The sequence below is a fragment of the Nyctereutes procyonoides genome, unplaced genomic scaffold (genome assembly GCF_905146905.1).
Source record: "Nyctereutes procyonoides isolate TBG_1078 unplaced genomic scaffold, NYPRO_anot_genome, whole genome shotgun sequence".
NCBI classification, from domain to species: domain Eukaryota; kingdom Metazoa; phylum Chordata; class Mammalia; order Carnivora; family Canidae; genus Nyctereutes; species Nyctereutes procyonoides.
The window spans coordinates 46,679,178-46,697,725 of NW_026575052.1; the positions used below are offsets into that span (position 1 = coordinate 46,679,178).

The 18,548-nt window shown below is 42.4% G+C and overlaps 1 protein-coding gene across 1 annotated transcript in view; it reads right to left on the minus strand.

Annotated features, from left to right (window-relative positions):
- KCTD16 (potassium channel tetramerization domain containing 16) overlaps positions 1 to 10,830 on the minus strand; it is a 249,698-nt gene extending 238,868 nt beyond the window's left edge. Inside the window, exons 1-2 of the mRNA XM_055332215.1 lie at positions 10,686 to 10,830; positions 9,114 to 10,276 (exon numbers count right to left, since the gene is read on the minus strand). Coding sequence (XP_055188190.1) covers positions 9,114 to 9,945 — 832 coding nt within the window. The 5' untranslated portion in view covers positions 9,946 to 10,276; positions 10,686 to 10,830. The remainder of the gene's footprint in view (positions 1 to 9,113; positions 10,277 to 10,685) is intronic.
- Positions 10,831 to 18,548: the final 7,718 nt, after the last annotated feature.

Here is an 18,548-nt window from a genome sequence, read left to right on the forward strand (position 1 = left end):
AAATAGAACACTTCAGCAGAAGGAGAATTTATGAAGAAACCTGGTTGGTCTCATAATATTCTTTGTATTCTAGTAGAGTTCTCTTCATTGTGGAGCTACTTTCTCAATTTTGGAACACTTTTCTGACTCCTGAGTCCCTCCTGGATTGTTCCATAAACCCTGACTGCACCGGGCTTTGATATGCTCCTGCTTGGGTGAACCAACTAAAAGGAGACCACAGGGAACTTTGCTTCTGCTAAGTGTTTTTCTCAGTCCCCTTGAGCTCAAATCTCGGTGCAGTTGCTAAGTGCACATGAGTCTTTCGGTAAGATTTCCAATTTGTATGTAAAGTGCTTATTCCAATGCCTGAAGCACTCAATGGAAATTTGGAAAAACTGTTATTATTATTTAAAGTGCCATCACTCCATCACTGCTCTCTTGTTCTTCTGTTAAGACATAATGCAATAGTGTATGCAAGGCAGTGGCATCTATGACCATAACTGAACTCTGCAGCAGCCGTTTATTTCTCATTTTTCTGGAAAATATTTATGGAGCACCTACATTTATTCCACATACTGTGCCAGGTATTGTGATGACCATGATAGACACAGTTACTATCTTGACAGGGATTACAGAAAATGTAAAAGACACAGTTAAATAATCAAGTATAATATTATTTGTGCCATGGTAAAGGAAAATAGAACCCTCTGGGTCAAAGATAAGGAGTGCCTAACCAGATGCAGTGGGCTAGGAAAGGCTTCCCAGAAAAGGGAATCTCTAGACTGGAACCTGAAGATTTAGTTCATCAAAGCCGGTGGAAGCAGAGTCTCAGACAAAGAACATCACACACAAAACCGAAGAAGCAAGTACATAAAAGCATTCAGAAACTGAAAGAAATTGAGTATAGCTGAGGTTAAAAATGCAAAGGGCAGGATGACAAGAGAAGGTTCTGGGGAAGGAAAGAGAGGTCATCTCATGAGGGGCTGTGTAAGGATTTCTGGTAAGGAGTTTGCATTTAACTCTAAGAGCAGTTGCAAGGCAATGAAGAACTTAAAGCAGGAGTGACATAGTCAAGCTTGAATTTTAGAAATCTCACCATTTTTTTTCAGCAGGGAGGACAGATCCAAAGGGGATAACACTGAATTTGAAGTAGAGAGGACAATTTAAGTTTCTTTGCAGGAGTCTAGAAAAGTGTTGGGTGAGGTCATCAAGAAGAAAGAGCCACTGGTTGACCAGTGAGCTGAACCCAGGCAAATCGGAGGCTCTTCAACCCTTCCCTGTCTTTGGAATATGCTTTCTGCTTGCCTTCCCTGCTCCCAGAAGCTGCTCCAAGGACACAGCCTGAGATAGTGATATGGTGTTGCGACCATCTGGATGGTTTATGTCACTGAACCCCATTAAGGCCACTATGTAAACTTTTAAGATTTGGCAGATGGATGCAGAATCTATTTGTCTTGTGGCTGCCCCAAACCAGCCTTATAAGTACATTCTCCTGCTTATGAAGCCTGCTAGCTGCCAATCTAGAGAGATCTGCCTTTCTTCAGTCTCTTCCTGCCCTCTGCATACAAAGCTTGGTTTCAGATTTCACTTGGGAAGCTCCCAGGGTTTCGAGGCAACAAAAAGCAATGCTGGTGGTGTCAGCCACGGTAGCATCAGTGATGGAAAGAAATGGATGGACTTGAGAGAAATGAAGAACTGGTAGGACTCATCATAGGTTGGGAAGAAGGAAGTCAGGGATGCCACCCAGGTTTCATTCTTCCCTGAGGACATGAGTGACTGACGACAGCAATTACTGTGAACACAAGTAAGACAGGAGGTTTGGGGAATACAGATGATGAGTTCAGTGCAGTTGAGCACAGTTGAAAGAATCCAAGAATATAAAATTTGAATAGCCAGGAGGGAAACTTTCCCACCCAAAATGAATCTTCTTCCCAGTGTATAGGACCTGCCACACATCTCGGCAGGCTCACTATACCCTTGATGTTAGCCCATTTTAATAATAAGAACAGCAAGGGAGGGGCTCCTGGGTGGCACAGTTGGTTAAGCATTCATTCTTGATTTTGGCTCAAGTCCTGATCTTAGGGTTGTGAGGTCAAGCCCTGTGTTGGGCTCTGTGCTCAGCACGGAGACTGCTTAAGGTTCTCTCTCCCTCTTCCTCTGCTCCTCCTCCCCTTCCTCCTCCCTCTCAAATTAATAAACAGATCTTAAAAAAAAAAAAAAAGAACAGCAAGGGAATATTAAATAGTTTTTGAGTGCCTGGAAATAAAAATAGGGGTTTCTTGTATTGCCTTCCAAAGCAAATTAGAAATTAAAAATGGACTTGCCTTGGGTGAACTAGATAAAAATAATTAAGAATACACTTATGATGAACACTGAGTAATATTAAATTGTTGAACCATTATAAACTTGAAACTAATATAATACTATATGTTTATTATGCTTCAATATTTTAAAAAATGGACTTGCCATCACTTACAAAGATTTCTTGCCAGAAATACTGAACATGAATCCAACTGAGTCTCTAAAATCTAGAATCTAGATCATACAAATTCAAAAATATAGGGTTCAGGAAAAAGAATGTCTTAATGAAATCACAAAAATCATAGAGATGCATCAGTAAAACCCAGAAAGCTAGATATTGAACATGGCAAACAGTTTGGTTTCTTCAAACAAATAAATTGACTTTAAAAAAAAAGGAAGGTTGGAGGGAGGAGGAAAGGGAGACAGGAAGGGAAGAAAGATGGGAAGAAAGAAAGAGAAAGAGGAAAGGAGGGTGGGAAGGAGAGATTAAGAGAGATTTAAGATATACATTTTGCTACTTTGTTGCATATGGGATAAATGCAATATCTTTAAAATTTTGAAGAAGCAGCAGTAATCAAAGATAATGGATAGGCCTTACTTGAACCTTGATTTAAGAAGCCAACTTTAGGAAAATACTGTAACAAAATCAAAGAAGTTTTAACATCTATTAGATATTATAGTCAAGAATTACTAATTTTATGTGTGATAATAGTATTGTGTTATATTTTATTTGAATCTGTTTCATTTTAGAAACATACAGCAATGTATTTGTGGATGAATGAAATGATTGATGTCTGAAATTTGCTTCAAAATAATGTAGTGCAGACAGAAGGGGAAGTAGGTAGAAATATATACAAAACAAGATTGCTCTTGTAATGTTAATTGTAATTATTGGAACTGGGTGTCTACATTTGGATGCACTTGAAAATTTCTGTATGAAGTTTTTTTTTTCATTGACTTGCCAAGAAATGCACTATTTGAGGAAAGCCATAGCAAAAAAAAACAAAAACAAAGAAAAAGAGCAACAGTCAGTTATGATGCAGAAACTGAGCATCCATGTATCCATTTCTGAAGAACTTTCTTATATACATTGGATGTTCACTCTCTCCTGTGCAGTCACTCCTCTTCATTGTGCATGCTTGCAAGGGTTCCAAATGGAGCTTTGTGCCATATTCTCGGCAATTTCCTTTTCTCATTTGTTTGATAAGACCTAAACCTCATTAGATTGTCAGGGACATTTGGTCTTCTCTTTCCAGTTGTGTATATATATATATATATATATATATATATATATATATAGACATATTGAGGCACTTAAGGGCAATCGCAGAGATCTCCCCATCCTGCCCACATACTGACACTTCTCTTGCTGTGAAATTTGTTCAGTGATGTCCAAGACCTCGGAAGAAAGTACCTGAATTGCACAAGGGACTGGGCTCAGGTAACATATCTTATTCAGCATGAAAGTGAAAATAGTGTAATAAAATATTTTATTAGCATGATTATGTCACTCTTATATTGAGCCCATTGCTCAGAGCACAGCACTTTAAAGAGCTAAAAGGAAATTACATCCATACGCCTGTCCTTTGTCATGAGTATTACCATTTCATATCTGCCCAAGCATGTGTCCAGTTCAACTTCATGATGAAACCTTATATTTAAATTGTGTTATATTTTTTAAATATAAATTAAGAAACCTTATATCTTAAGAACACTCTTTTTGGGATACTAAGTTACCTGTTTTACAACTATCAGAAGGTTTCTTATGTACCAAAACCCCTGAGAAAAGTACACTATGCCTTAAAAGTATTCTAAATGTATGGCAGAAGAGAATTTTTACTGACAATGGCTAGAAAGAACTCAAAAGCAGAAATGACTAAAACAGGACTAGGAGAGTCTCTAAGATGGAGAAGACAGAAGAACAACACAGAAAGAGGAGAGGTAGATGGTGGTAAAGACCAAACCTTCACAGTTCTGACTACATTGCTCTGTCGCTTCTTTTTGAATGTACCAACATCATATTTCTATGAGCAGTAAAAATAGAAATTATCATTGCTATCTTTTGAGTAACCAATAGGAAAAGATCTAGAATCATTTCAGGATGGCTGCATTTCTACCTGTTAAGAACACACCATCTCCCTCTCCCTTTAACGAAGCTTCTAAAGTCAATGTTGGGTAAGTTATTGGCTGGCAGCAGCCACAACCACATACTTCTTCCCAATACAAGGTCATGCAGTTGAATTCTGAGAACTCATTTTCTGATAGATTTTTCTCCAACACCCCATCTCAGTCAACAACCCTGAAGTACTGTGTACTATTTTAAAAAAGGAAACCTCATTTAAACTGGAATCCAGATTCTAGAAGGGGAAACTTACACCCTACCATGTGTCATCAACTGCAGACTCAGAAGGAAGAGAAGACCTTGCAAGTCCATACTGCTTTACCACCCCCCAGGAGGGCAAAAGGTTGGCTACTCCCCTGGCCCAGCCAAAAAGAGACTAACACAACTGAGCCAATGAAAAGCCACTATACTGCAAACTCCCAGTTTACTCCAATGGGCTTCTGTTTATAACAGCCCTTCTAGATACTACCCTCCTCCTCTTCCATAAAAGAGAATTTCTCCCCTTTGTTCTCTAACTTGCCTATGGTTTTGCCTTCGTTTGCTTATCCTGAATTGCAATTTTCTACTATTTCCAAATAAACCTAGTTTTGCTGGTAAAATAACTAGCAGCTTCATTTTTAAGATTAACAGTGTATAAAGCAATTTAGAGAGTTTTGTGGAAACAACCTTTAAATTTAAGGAAATGAAGTAAAGAGAAGATGAAAATGCACCGACAAGCAGCAATTTGTTGAAAAGGCGATGAGTCGGTGTCTCTACTATAATTCACAGAACTCAGAGGGGATGTTTTTGGAGTGTGCATCCTATGAATTAAACTCCCTACTTGTCAAGTTATCACAGTAAAATTAAAGGCAAATTCCTTTGATTTTGAGTATTTCAGGCATTTGTCTGAAGTAACTCACTCATGAGCAGGATTTTAAAAATGTGTATAGTTCTCTCCAACCAAGAATAGTCTTCTTAATCTCAAGCATTGGAAGATGGCTCTAACGAACAGATTCATTTATTTTCTGCACCTGTGATTTTGTTCCTCATTGGCATGAATAGCCATTGAGTATCTGGTTCAAAATCAGGACTTCTCTTTTCCAAATTACTCAGCTCCCAATACATTTACAGGTGAGTCAAGGAGGCATTATCTGATGTTTATGGTATTGCCTTCCTGTAATGCCTGAAGAGAAAAAAGAGGTAATTATTTAGCTAGTGGGATGGTAGAAAAGGAAAGGTACATTCTCATTGTTTTTTTTAAGATTTTATTTATTTATTCATGAGAGACACACACACAGAGAGAGAGAGAGAGAGAGAGAGAGGCAGAGACACAGGCAGAGGGAGAAGCAGGCTCCATGCAGAGAGCCCGACGTGGGACTAGATGCCGGGTCTCCAGGATCAGACTCTGGGCTACAGATGGCACTAAACCACTGAGCTACCCGGGCTGCCCCACATTCACATTGTTTTAAATTAAAACAAAGGACATATCTAAAATGCTTTGTGAGGCAATCCTGGCTAGTTATCTCTCTCTCTCTCTCTCTCTCTCTTTAAAGATGTATTTATTTGAGAGAGAGAGAGAGAGAGAGAGCAGAAGAAGGGGCAGAGGGAGAGAATATCCAAGCAGACTCCCACTGAGTACAGAGCCCAGTGTGGGGCTCACTCGATCCCATGATCTATGAGATCAGGACCTGAGCCGAAACCAAGAGTTGGACACCTAACTGACGGAACCACCCAGGCACCCCTACATATATTTTTTCTTTTCTTTTTATTCCAGATGTTTCTTTATGATACATCAATCACATTTTCCTGGTTGCTGATAAGTGAATCATAATCCATACCATCTCACATATCATATTTTGGTGTGTAAGTAATGTAGACACATTTCTTATCACCTTCTTAAACACATATGAACACCTGTTGACTTTAATTGTTCATAGTTCTACATTAACCATACAGTCTACCTGAATTTCACCATCAATTCTAAGTCTATATTAAGATTAAAAGCAAGAATCTAATCTGTTAATGATTGACAGGGAGATTTTGGTCTCTCAATTTCACCTTGGAAAACTTGGAAGAAAATGAGGCAAACACGGGAAGAAAGGAGTCTCCCCTCATGACTGTCAGCCAACCTATGAATGTATTTATTTCTCATTGTTCATTTTTTACTGTGATATGGATCCAGGCAAAATGACTTTGCAATATCCCCACACTATTAGAAGAGTCTGATTGCTTGGATCTAAGGAGTTTGTATATACAATATAATTTTTCCAACCAAAGAGGAAGTTGAATTTCTTTTTGAAGAGCATTTTTTTTTGTTTGTTTGCTGGTTGGCTGGTAGTTGTTTTGTTTGTTTGTTTTGTTTTGTTTGTTTTTTAATATAATGATGTGGAGATGCTCCTGGGGACACATGCGGCCCCTTCCAATCTTGAAGTGGTGGTTCCAAGTGCTCTGCTTGCACAGTGCACATCGGGGCTCCATGCTGGGCAGTGCTATGCAGGGCTGGGCAGGGCTGGGCAAGGCCGGGCAGGGCTAGTGCTGGATGAAGAGCATCTTTGCAGAGTCAACTCCCTGTTTTAGAGCACCTCCCATAGTTTCGGCCCATTAACCCGAGCACAACAGCTTGATGAATTAATGCTTATATAGGCACAGTTGGCAGCTTCTAATTAAATAATTATGGTTAAACGTCTGCACAGAAGCTGTTATGCACCCTAGAAAGCCAGCTGTCAGCTTTATTGGTCCTAAGACAGAGGAAGAGTTAATACTTAGCTTGGGATGTTAGGTACAAAGGGAAGTATATCACATAAAATATATATGCTGTGCAATATGAAGTTGCATTGTTTATGCTAGCCTGTCCATGAGTGATGGAGAGCAAACTGCTCCTCAGCAACCTCTCAGCAACTCAACAAAGAAGGAAGCAATTATATGATCAGCAGAGCAGAACCTGTTCAGAGCAATATAAAGAGGACATGGTGTTAGACGGATGAGTCTTTGATGAACACACAAATGTCAGTGAGCTAACAGGCAAATACATTTCAGGTTTGGGGTCTCATTTAGATGAGTAAGTGACAGAAATCTAATGTCTTTTTTGTGGGGATTATGGTTGGTATGTTTTCATTTACTTGTCTAAAGCCTCGCAGAGTGCTACATTCAAATATTAGAAATTGCAGAACCAGGTAAATATCACAAACGTAGATTTGAACTCTTTCTAAGATGCATTTTTCCAAAAACTTAGGAACAGATATTTGTTCTACAGAAATACAGATAATGTCAGATTCCTTCACAGAAGGCTAAAAAGCTACAGTCTTATCTCTACACCCAAAGAAAGAAAAGCAGTATCTGGTGACTAAGCTCCAGCATCCAGGAAGATATAGATTATAGATCAAGGCCATTGATAGGGTTGTTGGACCAAATAATGCTTATTATTATACATCAGTATGTTCCTGAACTGATAGCTGACTTCATTTTGCTCCACAGGCTGTCCTTTCCACACAATCCATGTGTCCTCACCTCTAAAAATCTAATGTGTGATAAACCCAGCACAGAACAACTCAGCTTGCCGCCGGCTTCTTTATCATGTTCCCAGCACCATCTCCACATGGAGAAACACAACCGTTGGCAAAAATCAGTCCAAGAAATTCAGTCATACCTTTATGTTTTAAAAAACTTAGACATTTTAATCCTCCAAATTTATGGATTTGCCTTAAAATAAGAATAGAGGAAACTGAATGCTAATAGAAACATTTCTTAGGGAATTCATCTCACCCCATTCCCAGGCCCTGGTGAAAATCTACTGTTAAATCAAGCACTAAACTTTACAGACTGATTCACTATTCTCCCTTTAGAAATCAACAGTTTACAGTTTATTTAGAATGATGCCATTTCATAAAACAAAGCAATCTGTAGCAGAAGTCGTCACTTAAGCCAATGCATTGACCTCTAAGAAAGGCTTACTTAGAAAGCTTCAGAACAATTGTTTCCACTCATTTTCCCCCCTCTAGTTCCCTTTTATGTCAGTAATTCTATCACCTCAGGTGTTTGAAGATATTTGCTTGTGATTGACAGTTCTCAAAGAGCTATTTCCTTTTAGATGGGTCTTAAATGAAGTTTAGTTTAATTAAGTCCGCAGTGCAACTCAAGTCTCAGTATAAAATGCTAAAGACTCAAACAGCAAATCTGTAAAGCCTATAAAAGCAAATTTCAGACTTAGTGGGGGAGCCAGGGGGTCTTTTGTCAGTCTATACTGCCATCTATCTAGCCGAGACCACGTCATTCTGTGCAACAGCCATTTGTGTTCTCAGAGCCCCAGTGAAAGCAAGCCTGGAGCAACCAGCTTAACAGATCCCAAAGTTCACACAAAAGATTGGACAGCACCACTTTATCCACTCTGAGTCTGCCAACCTCCCGTGGACCAAGAGCCAAGATCGAACCATCATCTTCTCTTCACAATTCGATATCTGAGATATCTGCTTCCATTCCCAGTATATCTAAACCAGTATCATTTGCATAGGCCGTTGAATGTTCTCTAATGTCATTGATAAAACAGATAAAAGTTGCCTTAGATATGACATGAGACTTCAATTAGAACCTCTACTACTCTAGCTATATATACCTCATGAGTTTAAAATAAAAATCCCAGAGTGTATTCCTTAGACACTGACTGGACATGCAGACCATAAACATCTGTAAGGAGAATTGATACAGATGAAAAACATTAAGAACCCTTTGTACTTACGGTAGAAGACATATTCAGTATAGCTTGACCAGATCTTATCATCTGTATATTGGTTGACAAAAGACGCTGTTACAGAGGAGTTACAGGCTACCATGTGGAATCCACACTCTGACAACATATCAAAAGCCCTTTCCAGATGCTTGAATTTGAGATAAAATCTGGAGGTGTATCGTTCTGGGGCTCGGTCAGGGTCTCTGCTCTCATTCAAAGTTTCTCCAAAGACCTCTTTTGCCAAGGAAATCCTTCCACAAACCAAAATCCGGGGAACTCTCCGAAACTTGGCATCTGCCTGCCCCTCTCTGCCCATGGTACAGGACCCCCTGTAGCCCACCGTAATGAAGCCCCATTTGCGGTCCGCAGGGAGCACTGAGGAAGGAGGGCAGATTCTCGTGTCGCTTCCTTGGGAGGCATCTTCAAAGTCACTATGGCAGAATTCGTCCGGGCTTTGCTTGATTTCATCAGGGGTCAGGAGTTTGACCAAGTCCGGGAGCTGGAAGTACTCAGCCTCCCTTTTCAGTCTTCCCCTTTCTGGGAAGTGATCAGGCAAGACCACCTGCCTGTCCCTGAGATAGTCCAGAATGTAACGGAACAAGAATCCATCTCTGTCGATGAAAAACCTTCCTTTGGAGTCCTTGGCTAGATCGTTAGCCGTGTCTCTCTTTGGGGAAAACATTTTCCACAGAAGGGAATGAGGGATGCTTATTAATGTGGAATGGCGGGTGAAATAAACCTGACCCCCAACATTCAGCTCCATGACCTCAGGGAAGGAGTTGGGAACTGCAGCCCCTTGTTCTCGAGAATAATAACGACTACAGTTTCCACTCAAAGCCATTGTCCCTTTCTTCTTGTTCTTCTCCTATTTTGATTTGAAGGTGCAATCCAATGGAGTCACAGCCTTATCCTTTGCATCAACTTGTCAAAGAGGAAGAAGGATGCTAACTTGTTAAAAAACGACCTTCTCTTACCCCGGTTTTTTTTTTTTTTTTTCCCCAAGAAAGCAAAATTTAGAAGAGTCCACAGGTGAAGTGATGCTGCGAAAGTAGTTTAAACCCTGGCTGGTGGTGAGCTATTACTTCATAGCATATCATCAACTCATCTCCATCCGATCTGCCCCAAGCTCAGTAGGCAAGGCAGGCCAAGTCCCCAGTTACTCAGAGGTCTGTCTGAAGGAAAAGAGAGAAAATTATTTCCTCAAACCCAGCATGAGTCAGAAAAAGAGACACCACTGGAGAGAGGAGAGGGAGGGAGAGAGGGAGGGAGGGAGGGAGGATGGGAGGGAGGGAGGGAGGGAGGATGGGAGGGAGGGAGGGGAGGGAGGGAGAGATTATTTTACATAAGCAGCCCTGGAACTACTGATTTCAGCCATTCTTCAACTAAATTGTAGCTTCTCCCAAGCTATTTTGTGTCTACATGTTTATCCATATGCCTCTGTCTCCCGCAATTAGTATCAAAAATATTTCTCTCTGTATTCCTGCTTTAAAAAGGAACAGAAGATTTTCAACTTCTAAAGCTGATTTTTTTTTTTCCCCTCTCTCCAAGCTGGACAGGAAAACAATAAGTCTCAGAACTTACCTTAGTGAGTGCTGGAAACCCAGTTCCTGTGAAGAAATACCCATTTGCAAAGCAATCAGAATCCACAGCCACAGAGTCCGGAGCTTGCCAAATCCCAAAGAGGTAAAGGACAGGAGGCATCAATGAAAAGTGCCAGAGAGGTGTGCTCTTAGAAAATAATAATTATATATATATATAAATATTCATATAAATGCATATTTGTATGTGCGTATATAGGAATGTATCCACTCCCAATCTCAAGTTGAAACAAGTCACAAAAAAGTTAAAGCGTGGGGAGAGGTGTCCGGGTGGAAGAAGCCAGGCAGAGAAAACCCCTAACCGAAGCTTCTCCAGTAAAAAGGGAGAGACAGAGAGAGAGGGGAAAAAAAAAAAAAAAATCAGACCTTTAGAAAGAATCCTGAAAACAGAAGGGAGTTGGAAGAGGTCCTGGGACTTAGCAGCTCTTCAGAAAGCCCAGAAGCAGAAAGACAGGCAGAGGCGCCCTGCTGGGGTCCCAGGCAGCCGCCCCCCCTGCCGGCCCGGGCCGCGGACTCCCATGTTCCCAGGCAGGTGGGAGCCGCCGGGAGCCGCCGGGAGCCGCGGGGAGGCGCGGGGAGGCGCGGGGCCGGGGCCGGGGCGCGGGGCGCGGGCTCCTCCGGCGGGCGGCGGGGCTGGGCGGCTCCACGGCTCCCCGCGCGGCCCGGAGGCTGTTGTGTCGGCGGCGCAGGCGGGACACCGTCCAGGGAAATGCCTATTACATCATCTTAAAGGAATACGGCTTGGGGACAGCGGCGGAGAGCGGCGGAGAGCGGCGGAGAGCGGCGCAGAGCGGCGCAGCTCGAGGTCCCGGGGCCGCCCGGGGCGCCGCGCACCTGCCGCCGCTCGCGCCTCGCGCTCCGTCCTGCTCGCGGCCGCCGCCGCCGCCCCCCCCACACCCCACCCCGCCCTCCGCGTCCTGCCCGAGCCCCGAGGCGGCCGCGGCGCCCGCTTGGCCGCTCGCTCCCGCCCCCGCACCTCCGCCGCCGCCGCCGCCGCCGCCGCCGCTCCCCAGGAGGGACCCCAACCCCGCGGCCACAGAAACGCCAGTGACTTTGCATCCGAGGATCTACAAACCGACCCTTTGCACATGCTCCGAATCTCCGCTGAAGGGCAAATTTCCCCTCTGTTGCTTTTTTTTAAAAAAAAAAAAAAAGAGAGAGAGAGAGAGAGAGAGAAGAAGAACGCACAGCGAAGGACCCCAGTGTTCAAGCCACGAAAGCGGCTTTGCCTTAAAAATCAAAGGGGATTAAACCCTGTTCTCCTTCGGATGCCCTCAGTTTCCCCCTTCTTCTCCATCCCTCTGCCACCCTACCCCCAGCACACGAATGAATGAATGAATGAATGAATACAGTCTCTCCGGAATCAGTGATGTGCTTTCCAAAGAATACAGGAGGCCCTGATACCCCCGGAAAGCCCAGAGTTGACATCAGCAGGTCATCATCTTAGCTTACCTGTAAGACAGGGTTACCTGCAGCCTTTTCCTGGGGCGGTGCCTTTACTGAGCATCTCTTTGGACGTCCCCCAGCCCCCTCCCAGCTCATCCCAAGAGGACTCCGGGGGAAGACACGCCCGGAGAAGAGACATTTTACTCCTGTCCCAGAGGGCTTCCTTAAGTGCATCATTAGAGTTTCAGGAAGGCATTTCCAGGGCAACCTAATCCACTAACAAAGTGCTTCCAGTTGATCCTGCCAGTCAATAATGGTCCTGCCAACAGCTTACAGTAAGTGGACCATTTCTCCTTTAAAATGCCAGTGTCTTAGGACTCACACTCCTCCTCAGAATATAGTATTTCATCTATGAATAATACATGTGAGGCACACTCCATCCCAAATAATTGCTATTTAAAAAAAAAAAATGAAGGCCAAAGATGGACATGAAAGTATGAATTAGATACATCTTAAGGGATCGTGTGTTTATTGCCAACTCTTGCCCCCAAGAATTAGCTTAAAGATAGACTCAGCAGCAGGATAAATTAATTTCTAGTTTAACAATCTTTTCTTTCAATAACTATTAGGTTACTGAACGCATTCGGAGTATTAGCTAACATTCCAACACCTGATTATATTTGACTTTGTTTCTTTAACTAATGTGTTAACCTGTTCTGGCCTCAATCATTGGGATTTTAATGCTGGACCAATCAAGGGAATGTTTATTATTTGGTGCACCTGTATCGCCATCTAGTGTCTATAAGCTATCAATGCAGATCGGTAACTGACAGCCAAAAGTTAGATTTTTTCTTTTTTGGTAATTTTTATATTCGTTTAAATATTACCGGACACACACTGTTCACCATGATGAGAAAATAAAAATTTAGCTGCCACAGGACAAAGGAAAAAATGATTCTGAGTCCGTGCCTAGTAAGTACTAGGTTGAGTTGTAGTTAAAAACAAGCAAATGTTTCTTTTTCTTCTCTCTCTCTCTCTCTCTCTCTCTCTCTCTCTCTCTCTCTCTCTCTCTTTTTAACAGTATAGGACAGAATAGGCCACGACAATAGTTTTGGAGATTGGGTATTAAAATATTCTGGAAGCAGGAGTGCCTGGGTGGCTCTGTCAGTTAAGCATCCTACTCATCCTGATCTCAGTTTGGGTCTTGATCTCAGGGTCATGAGTTCAAACCCCGTGTTGTATTCCACACGGAGCATGAAGCCTACTTTAAAAAAAAAAAAAAGATTCTGGGGCCAGTTTGGCAGGAAGTGTGGAATGGGAATAAGAAAAACTCATAGCCTTTTAAAGCTCAAAAGGAACTTGAGAAATGGAAATTACCATCTCATCTTAGGGATAGAGAAGCTGAGGATGGGAGTAGGAAAGCACTTCCACAAGGTCACACAGCTGTGGAGCAGCAGAGTGGGGTTTAGACCACTGCCTACCCAGTATGATTAATGTTCTTTTTTTAACCTGCGTGTATTCTAGAATAGGGATGGAGAGGGGCAAAGAATATAAGAATTTCAAGGCTACACATTTGAAAAAAAACCCAGCAAGTCATTTTAAAGAGTTTTCAATATTAAGTAAATTCAAGTCTAAAAGATTTTATAATTTAAGTAAGAGAGGGGGCACCTGAATGGCTCAGTGGTTGGGCGTCTGGCTTTGGCTCAGGTCATTATCCTGGGGTCCTGGGATCCAGTCCCACCCAGGGGTCCCTGCAAGGAACCTGTTTTTGCCCCTGCCTGTGTCTCTGTCTCTCTATAAAGCTATAAATAATAGCTCTAAAATAATAATTTAAATAAGAGGATTCAGTTTTAAATAGGAGGAATTCTCTCTGTTCATTGGTCTGGGTTTCAAAGGTTAGGCTTTTTTTTTTTTTCCAATTAAGATTTATTTATTTATTTTAGACAGAGAGAGCAGAGGGAGAGCGAGAGCTTTCATGTGTGAAAGAGAGTTGTGGAAGGGGCACAGGGAGAGAATCTTCAAGCAGACTCCTCTCTGAGCCACTGAGCCCAGAGCCCAGAGCCCAAGGTGGGACTCCATCTCAAGACCCTGAGGTCATGACCTGAGCTGAAATCAAGAGTCGAGTGCTTACCCAACTGAGCTACCCAGTCACCCCAAAGGCATATTTACTTTTTAATCTACCCGTAGCCTCCAGAAATCAAGAGTGCATGAGCCTCTGTCTTACCTTTTGAGATATCAAGGTTTGTTTCAAGATTGGCCTGAAGCCTATTCAAGCTGGGGTCTACCACCCCCCAGATTCACATCCTCTGATGCACGCATATTCTTGTTCCTTTAGTCTAGGGGATGCAAACAAACGAGAAGTGAGATTTAAGGGGTAACAGGCTTGAAGGAAACAAGGCAATACACCACAGAGAGAGATTTAAATAGTGCTAGAGTAAGCTCGCGTGTCTCAGGGAGGTTGTCAGTAAGCCCAGCTGCTTGGTGCCTTAACAAGAGGCAAGAAGCCAAGTCTAGGCTGTAAGCGTATTCCTGTCCTCCGTGTCAGCAGATAACACAGCTAGTGTTATTGTTCTGTTCTGGCAGCTGTCGGCTGAAACATTGTGGGATGCCACACTTGGCCCAAAGGCGGATGGTACAGCAACAGATTTCTCTTAGGAGAGAAAAGAAGAATGTTGCATCCTGTTCTTCGTAATATTCAAGACGATAGCACATCTAGCTCCACCATGGGTAGATTGGGACTTGATAACATGTGTCTGAGCCTCTGTTTCCTGTTCCCTACCTTCACACACCCCCATAGCTGAATGCTGTAGAGGATATCCTCAAAAGGACAATTACAATTATGGAATAATGTGTTCACTTCCCACATCCTTACCTTCTAACACATCCTTAAGTGTCCTCTCCCCTGGAGCATAGAGAGCTTTTGTGCTGACTGTCTCTCTTATCAGGGAGGGAATGAGCTCATAAACGTAAATTAAAATGCTGTACACTCATCATGTCACATGCCTCAGGGACTCCTGCATTATGACCCTCACGGTAATAGCTACTGTTTATGGGGGGCCAGCCATCAAGAACCCACAACAGTCACCAACCCTCTTCCGGCTCTGCCTGATGGCTGGGTGACGTCAGACAAGAGGCTTGATGTCTCTGAGCCAGAGTGAAATGAGGATAAGAAGACCTGCCTCCAGGTTTGTTGTGCAGATTAAACACTGTGATGTGTATAAGACCCTGAGCACATCGTCCGGCCCTAGGTGCATGCTTATGAAATACCAGTAGTCTCCGTGACAGCAGCAGAAGTAACTGCACTTGTCTTTCGAAAGTGGAAGTGGAAGCATAAAGAAGTTACAAAAGATCCCCAAAGATTGGAATTCATTCTACTTCTGAAAAACCTTCACTCTTCTCACCAGGCAGGTGTAGGTGAAAATCATCACTTGTTATAAATATGCATATTAATAATGTGAGGATTTCAGCATTTGCTGGGGGAGATAAGGTGGTGGAATGGAGGCCTGAAAATAGTACCACAGGGTTTTTGTTTTGTTTTGTTTTGTTTTTACCACAGGGGTTAAAAAAGAACATGCCAGTATCTTCTGCAATACAAGGTTCTGTTCCTGGCACCCTTTCATTCATGCCACATGGATGTATTCGGTGCTTATGTGTCCAGCGCAGTGCCAGGTACCTGAGATACAAAGTTGAATTCAAGACAATCTCTGGACACGAACACATGCAAACACCCATACTCAAAATCGTACCAATGGAAGGCAAAGACTAAAAAGTTCTAGATTCTTGAGCGTTGCCTTTTACATTTGCATTCAGCTTTGGGGCCTACATAGGGCACCTATGTTTTTAACAAACCACTTAACCCAGGGTGGCCTCTGTTTCCACATCTATAAAATGAACCTGTCTCCCTTTATAGAGATACAATGACTGATGGCAAAATAAAGATAAAACACAGCTGCCAAATCTTTAGAGAAATACCAGGCAATAACTTGCTATGTAAGAAACAGAGCAAGAAGGCAGCACACAGCGATCTTGCTAACATAACGCCTTGCAAGAAAAAATTTGGATTAGGTCTGCATAATCTTCAAGTGGAAAGGCGAGGCCCTCTGCACTCACCCGCTGCAGCCTTGGATTCACCTACAAGTTTTGCATAACAGCAAATGTTCGGTGTAGTCATTTCTTCTGGTCCCTCCTGAAAATACTCGAACCATACTCTCATAAAATACATATATTAGCTAAAGCTGTTCATATCACCGTGATGCCTCTGAATGAAAGTCTGTAGAATAAAGTTCTTCCAAGGGAACTGTCATTTTAAGATCTGAACTCTAAAAAATTTTTATGCTGATCTGAACAGAAAGTATTGCTATTCAAGTATGGGGTGGCATTATTGACTGTATTAGCAGGAACTAAAGTTTTCTGTGTGAGCATGTGATGGTGGAAAGAGGGTACACATTTCTGTGGTAGATATGGGTGCATATCCCTTTAGACTCCATTCATTTTTTTAATATTTTATTTATTTATTCATGATAGACACACACAGAGAGAGAGAGAGGCAGAGACACAGGCAGAGGGAGAAGCAGGCTCCATGCAGGGAGCCCGATGTGGGACTCGATCCCTGGTCTCCAGGATTGTGCCCTGAGCCAAAGGCAGGCGCTAAACCACTGCGCCACCCAGGGATCCTTTTTAGACTCCATTCAAAACAGAATTATTTTTATCTTATTTATTTTGGTGGAGGGAGTCAGCAGAAGAGGGAGAGAGAGAAAATCTTAACACAGATTCCACACCCAGCACGGAGTCCGAAGCGGGACTCAATCTCTCAACCCTGAAATCATGACCTGAACCAAAATTAGAAGTGGGACGCTTAACCTACTGAGCAACCCAGACACCTCTGGACTTCCCTTCAAAACTGGGAAGTTTTTCTGGAGCACATGGTCAAAGTTAGGAGTGCACAATTTGGCCACGAAGTTGTGTAAAGACAACCCACACACATATGTGCTTTGAAATTGTGATCTTAGCAGCGTGGAACACAGACTGGGTGGGAAGTGAGGGGGAAAATAGAATATAGCTGCCCAACTCTCCAGCAATTGATTCCAGCAAATACACAACCAGTGTTTTAGAAATAGCTATAAAAAAAAAGTCTACTCTTGCCTCTCCTTACACAGTGCTTTCCCTAGAAATCTGTTTACTTATGTTGTATTATTTGTTCTATGATGCTTATTACATGTGTTACATTACACATGTTGGCTTAGTCCTTTTTTTTAAAGATTTTTATTTATTTATTTTTAATGAGAGACAGAGATTGGTAGATACATAGGCAGAGGGAGAAGCAGGCTCCCTGCAGGGAGCCTGATGTGAGAGTCAATCCCAGGACTTTGGGATCATGACCCGAGCCAAAGGCAGACACCCAACCACTGAGCCACCCAGGTGTCTCTGGCTTAGTCTTTATTGTGTTTGCTATGTATTATGCAATATATCTCTTGGTAAACAAGTAGTGTTAATTTATAGGCCAGTAATTGTCGGCCTTTTATCTCCTACACAGGAAACCCATTTTTCAAATGACACCTTTGTCATCATTCCAAAATATGCAACAGATTCAAGCAGTATCAAAACAGGACAAAGTTAGGTCTTAAGTTCAAAAACACTTGTTTATTTTTTAAAAAAACAATTGGTCAGGGACGCCTGCATGGCTTAGTGGTTGAGCATCTGCCTTCGGCTCAGGCTATGATCCCGGGGTCCTGGGATCGAGTCCCACATTAGGCTTCCTGCAAGGAGTCTGCTTCTCCCTCTGCCTGTGTCTCTGCCTCTCTCTATCTCTCATGAGTAAATAAATAAAATCTTAAAAAAAAAAAAAAGAATTGTCAGGAATTGCAATACTCTGTCGCTGGTCTCTAGAATGCATTTTTTTCTGAATAGTTTTATACATGTATATGGAATTTATTAATCACCCTGCAGCAATTTGCAGGAATAGAGCTTGAAAATCCTGGAAAAGAGAATATGTTAGAATCAGGCAGGTTTGGAAGGTTTGGAAGAGGTACATACCAGCTCTAGGATCATGAGCTAATCACTGTACCTCTCCTAGGGTGTTCTCCTCAGGTGTATATTAGAAATAAAAATATCTACTCTGCAGGATTGATGTAAGGATTAGAGATAATGTTCTGAAAGTGCTTGGAATACAGCAAATGTTCAATAAGTAATGGGCAATATGATTATATTCATGCTTGGTTCCATCACCTCCTCTGCCCCTCTTCCCTCCCCTTTCTGTGCCTACGCCTTGGGTCTGTGTGGATGAGTGGATGGAAGGGTATCACATTATTCATTCATGCTGGTGAGGTGACTCGTCCCTTTTCTGAAAGTGCTTCTTCCTTCACGCAGGGGAATGGAAGAAAGGAAAAGGATGCTGGAACTCTAAGCACATTTGTCCTTGGAGATGGACAATTAGTTGATTTAAAAACATACTCTCTGGCCT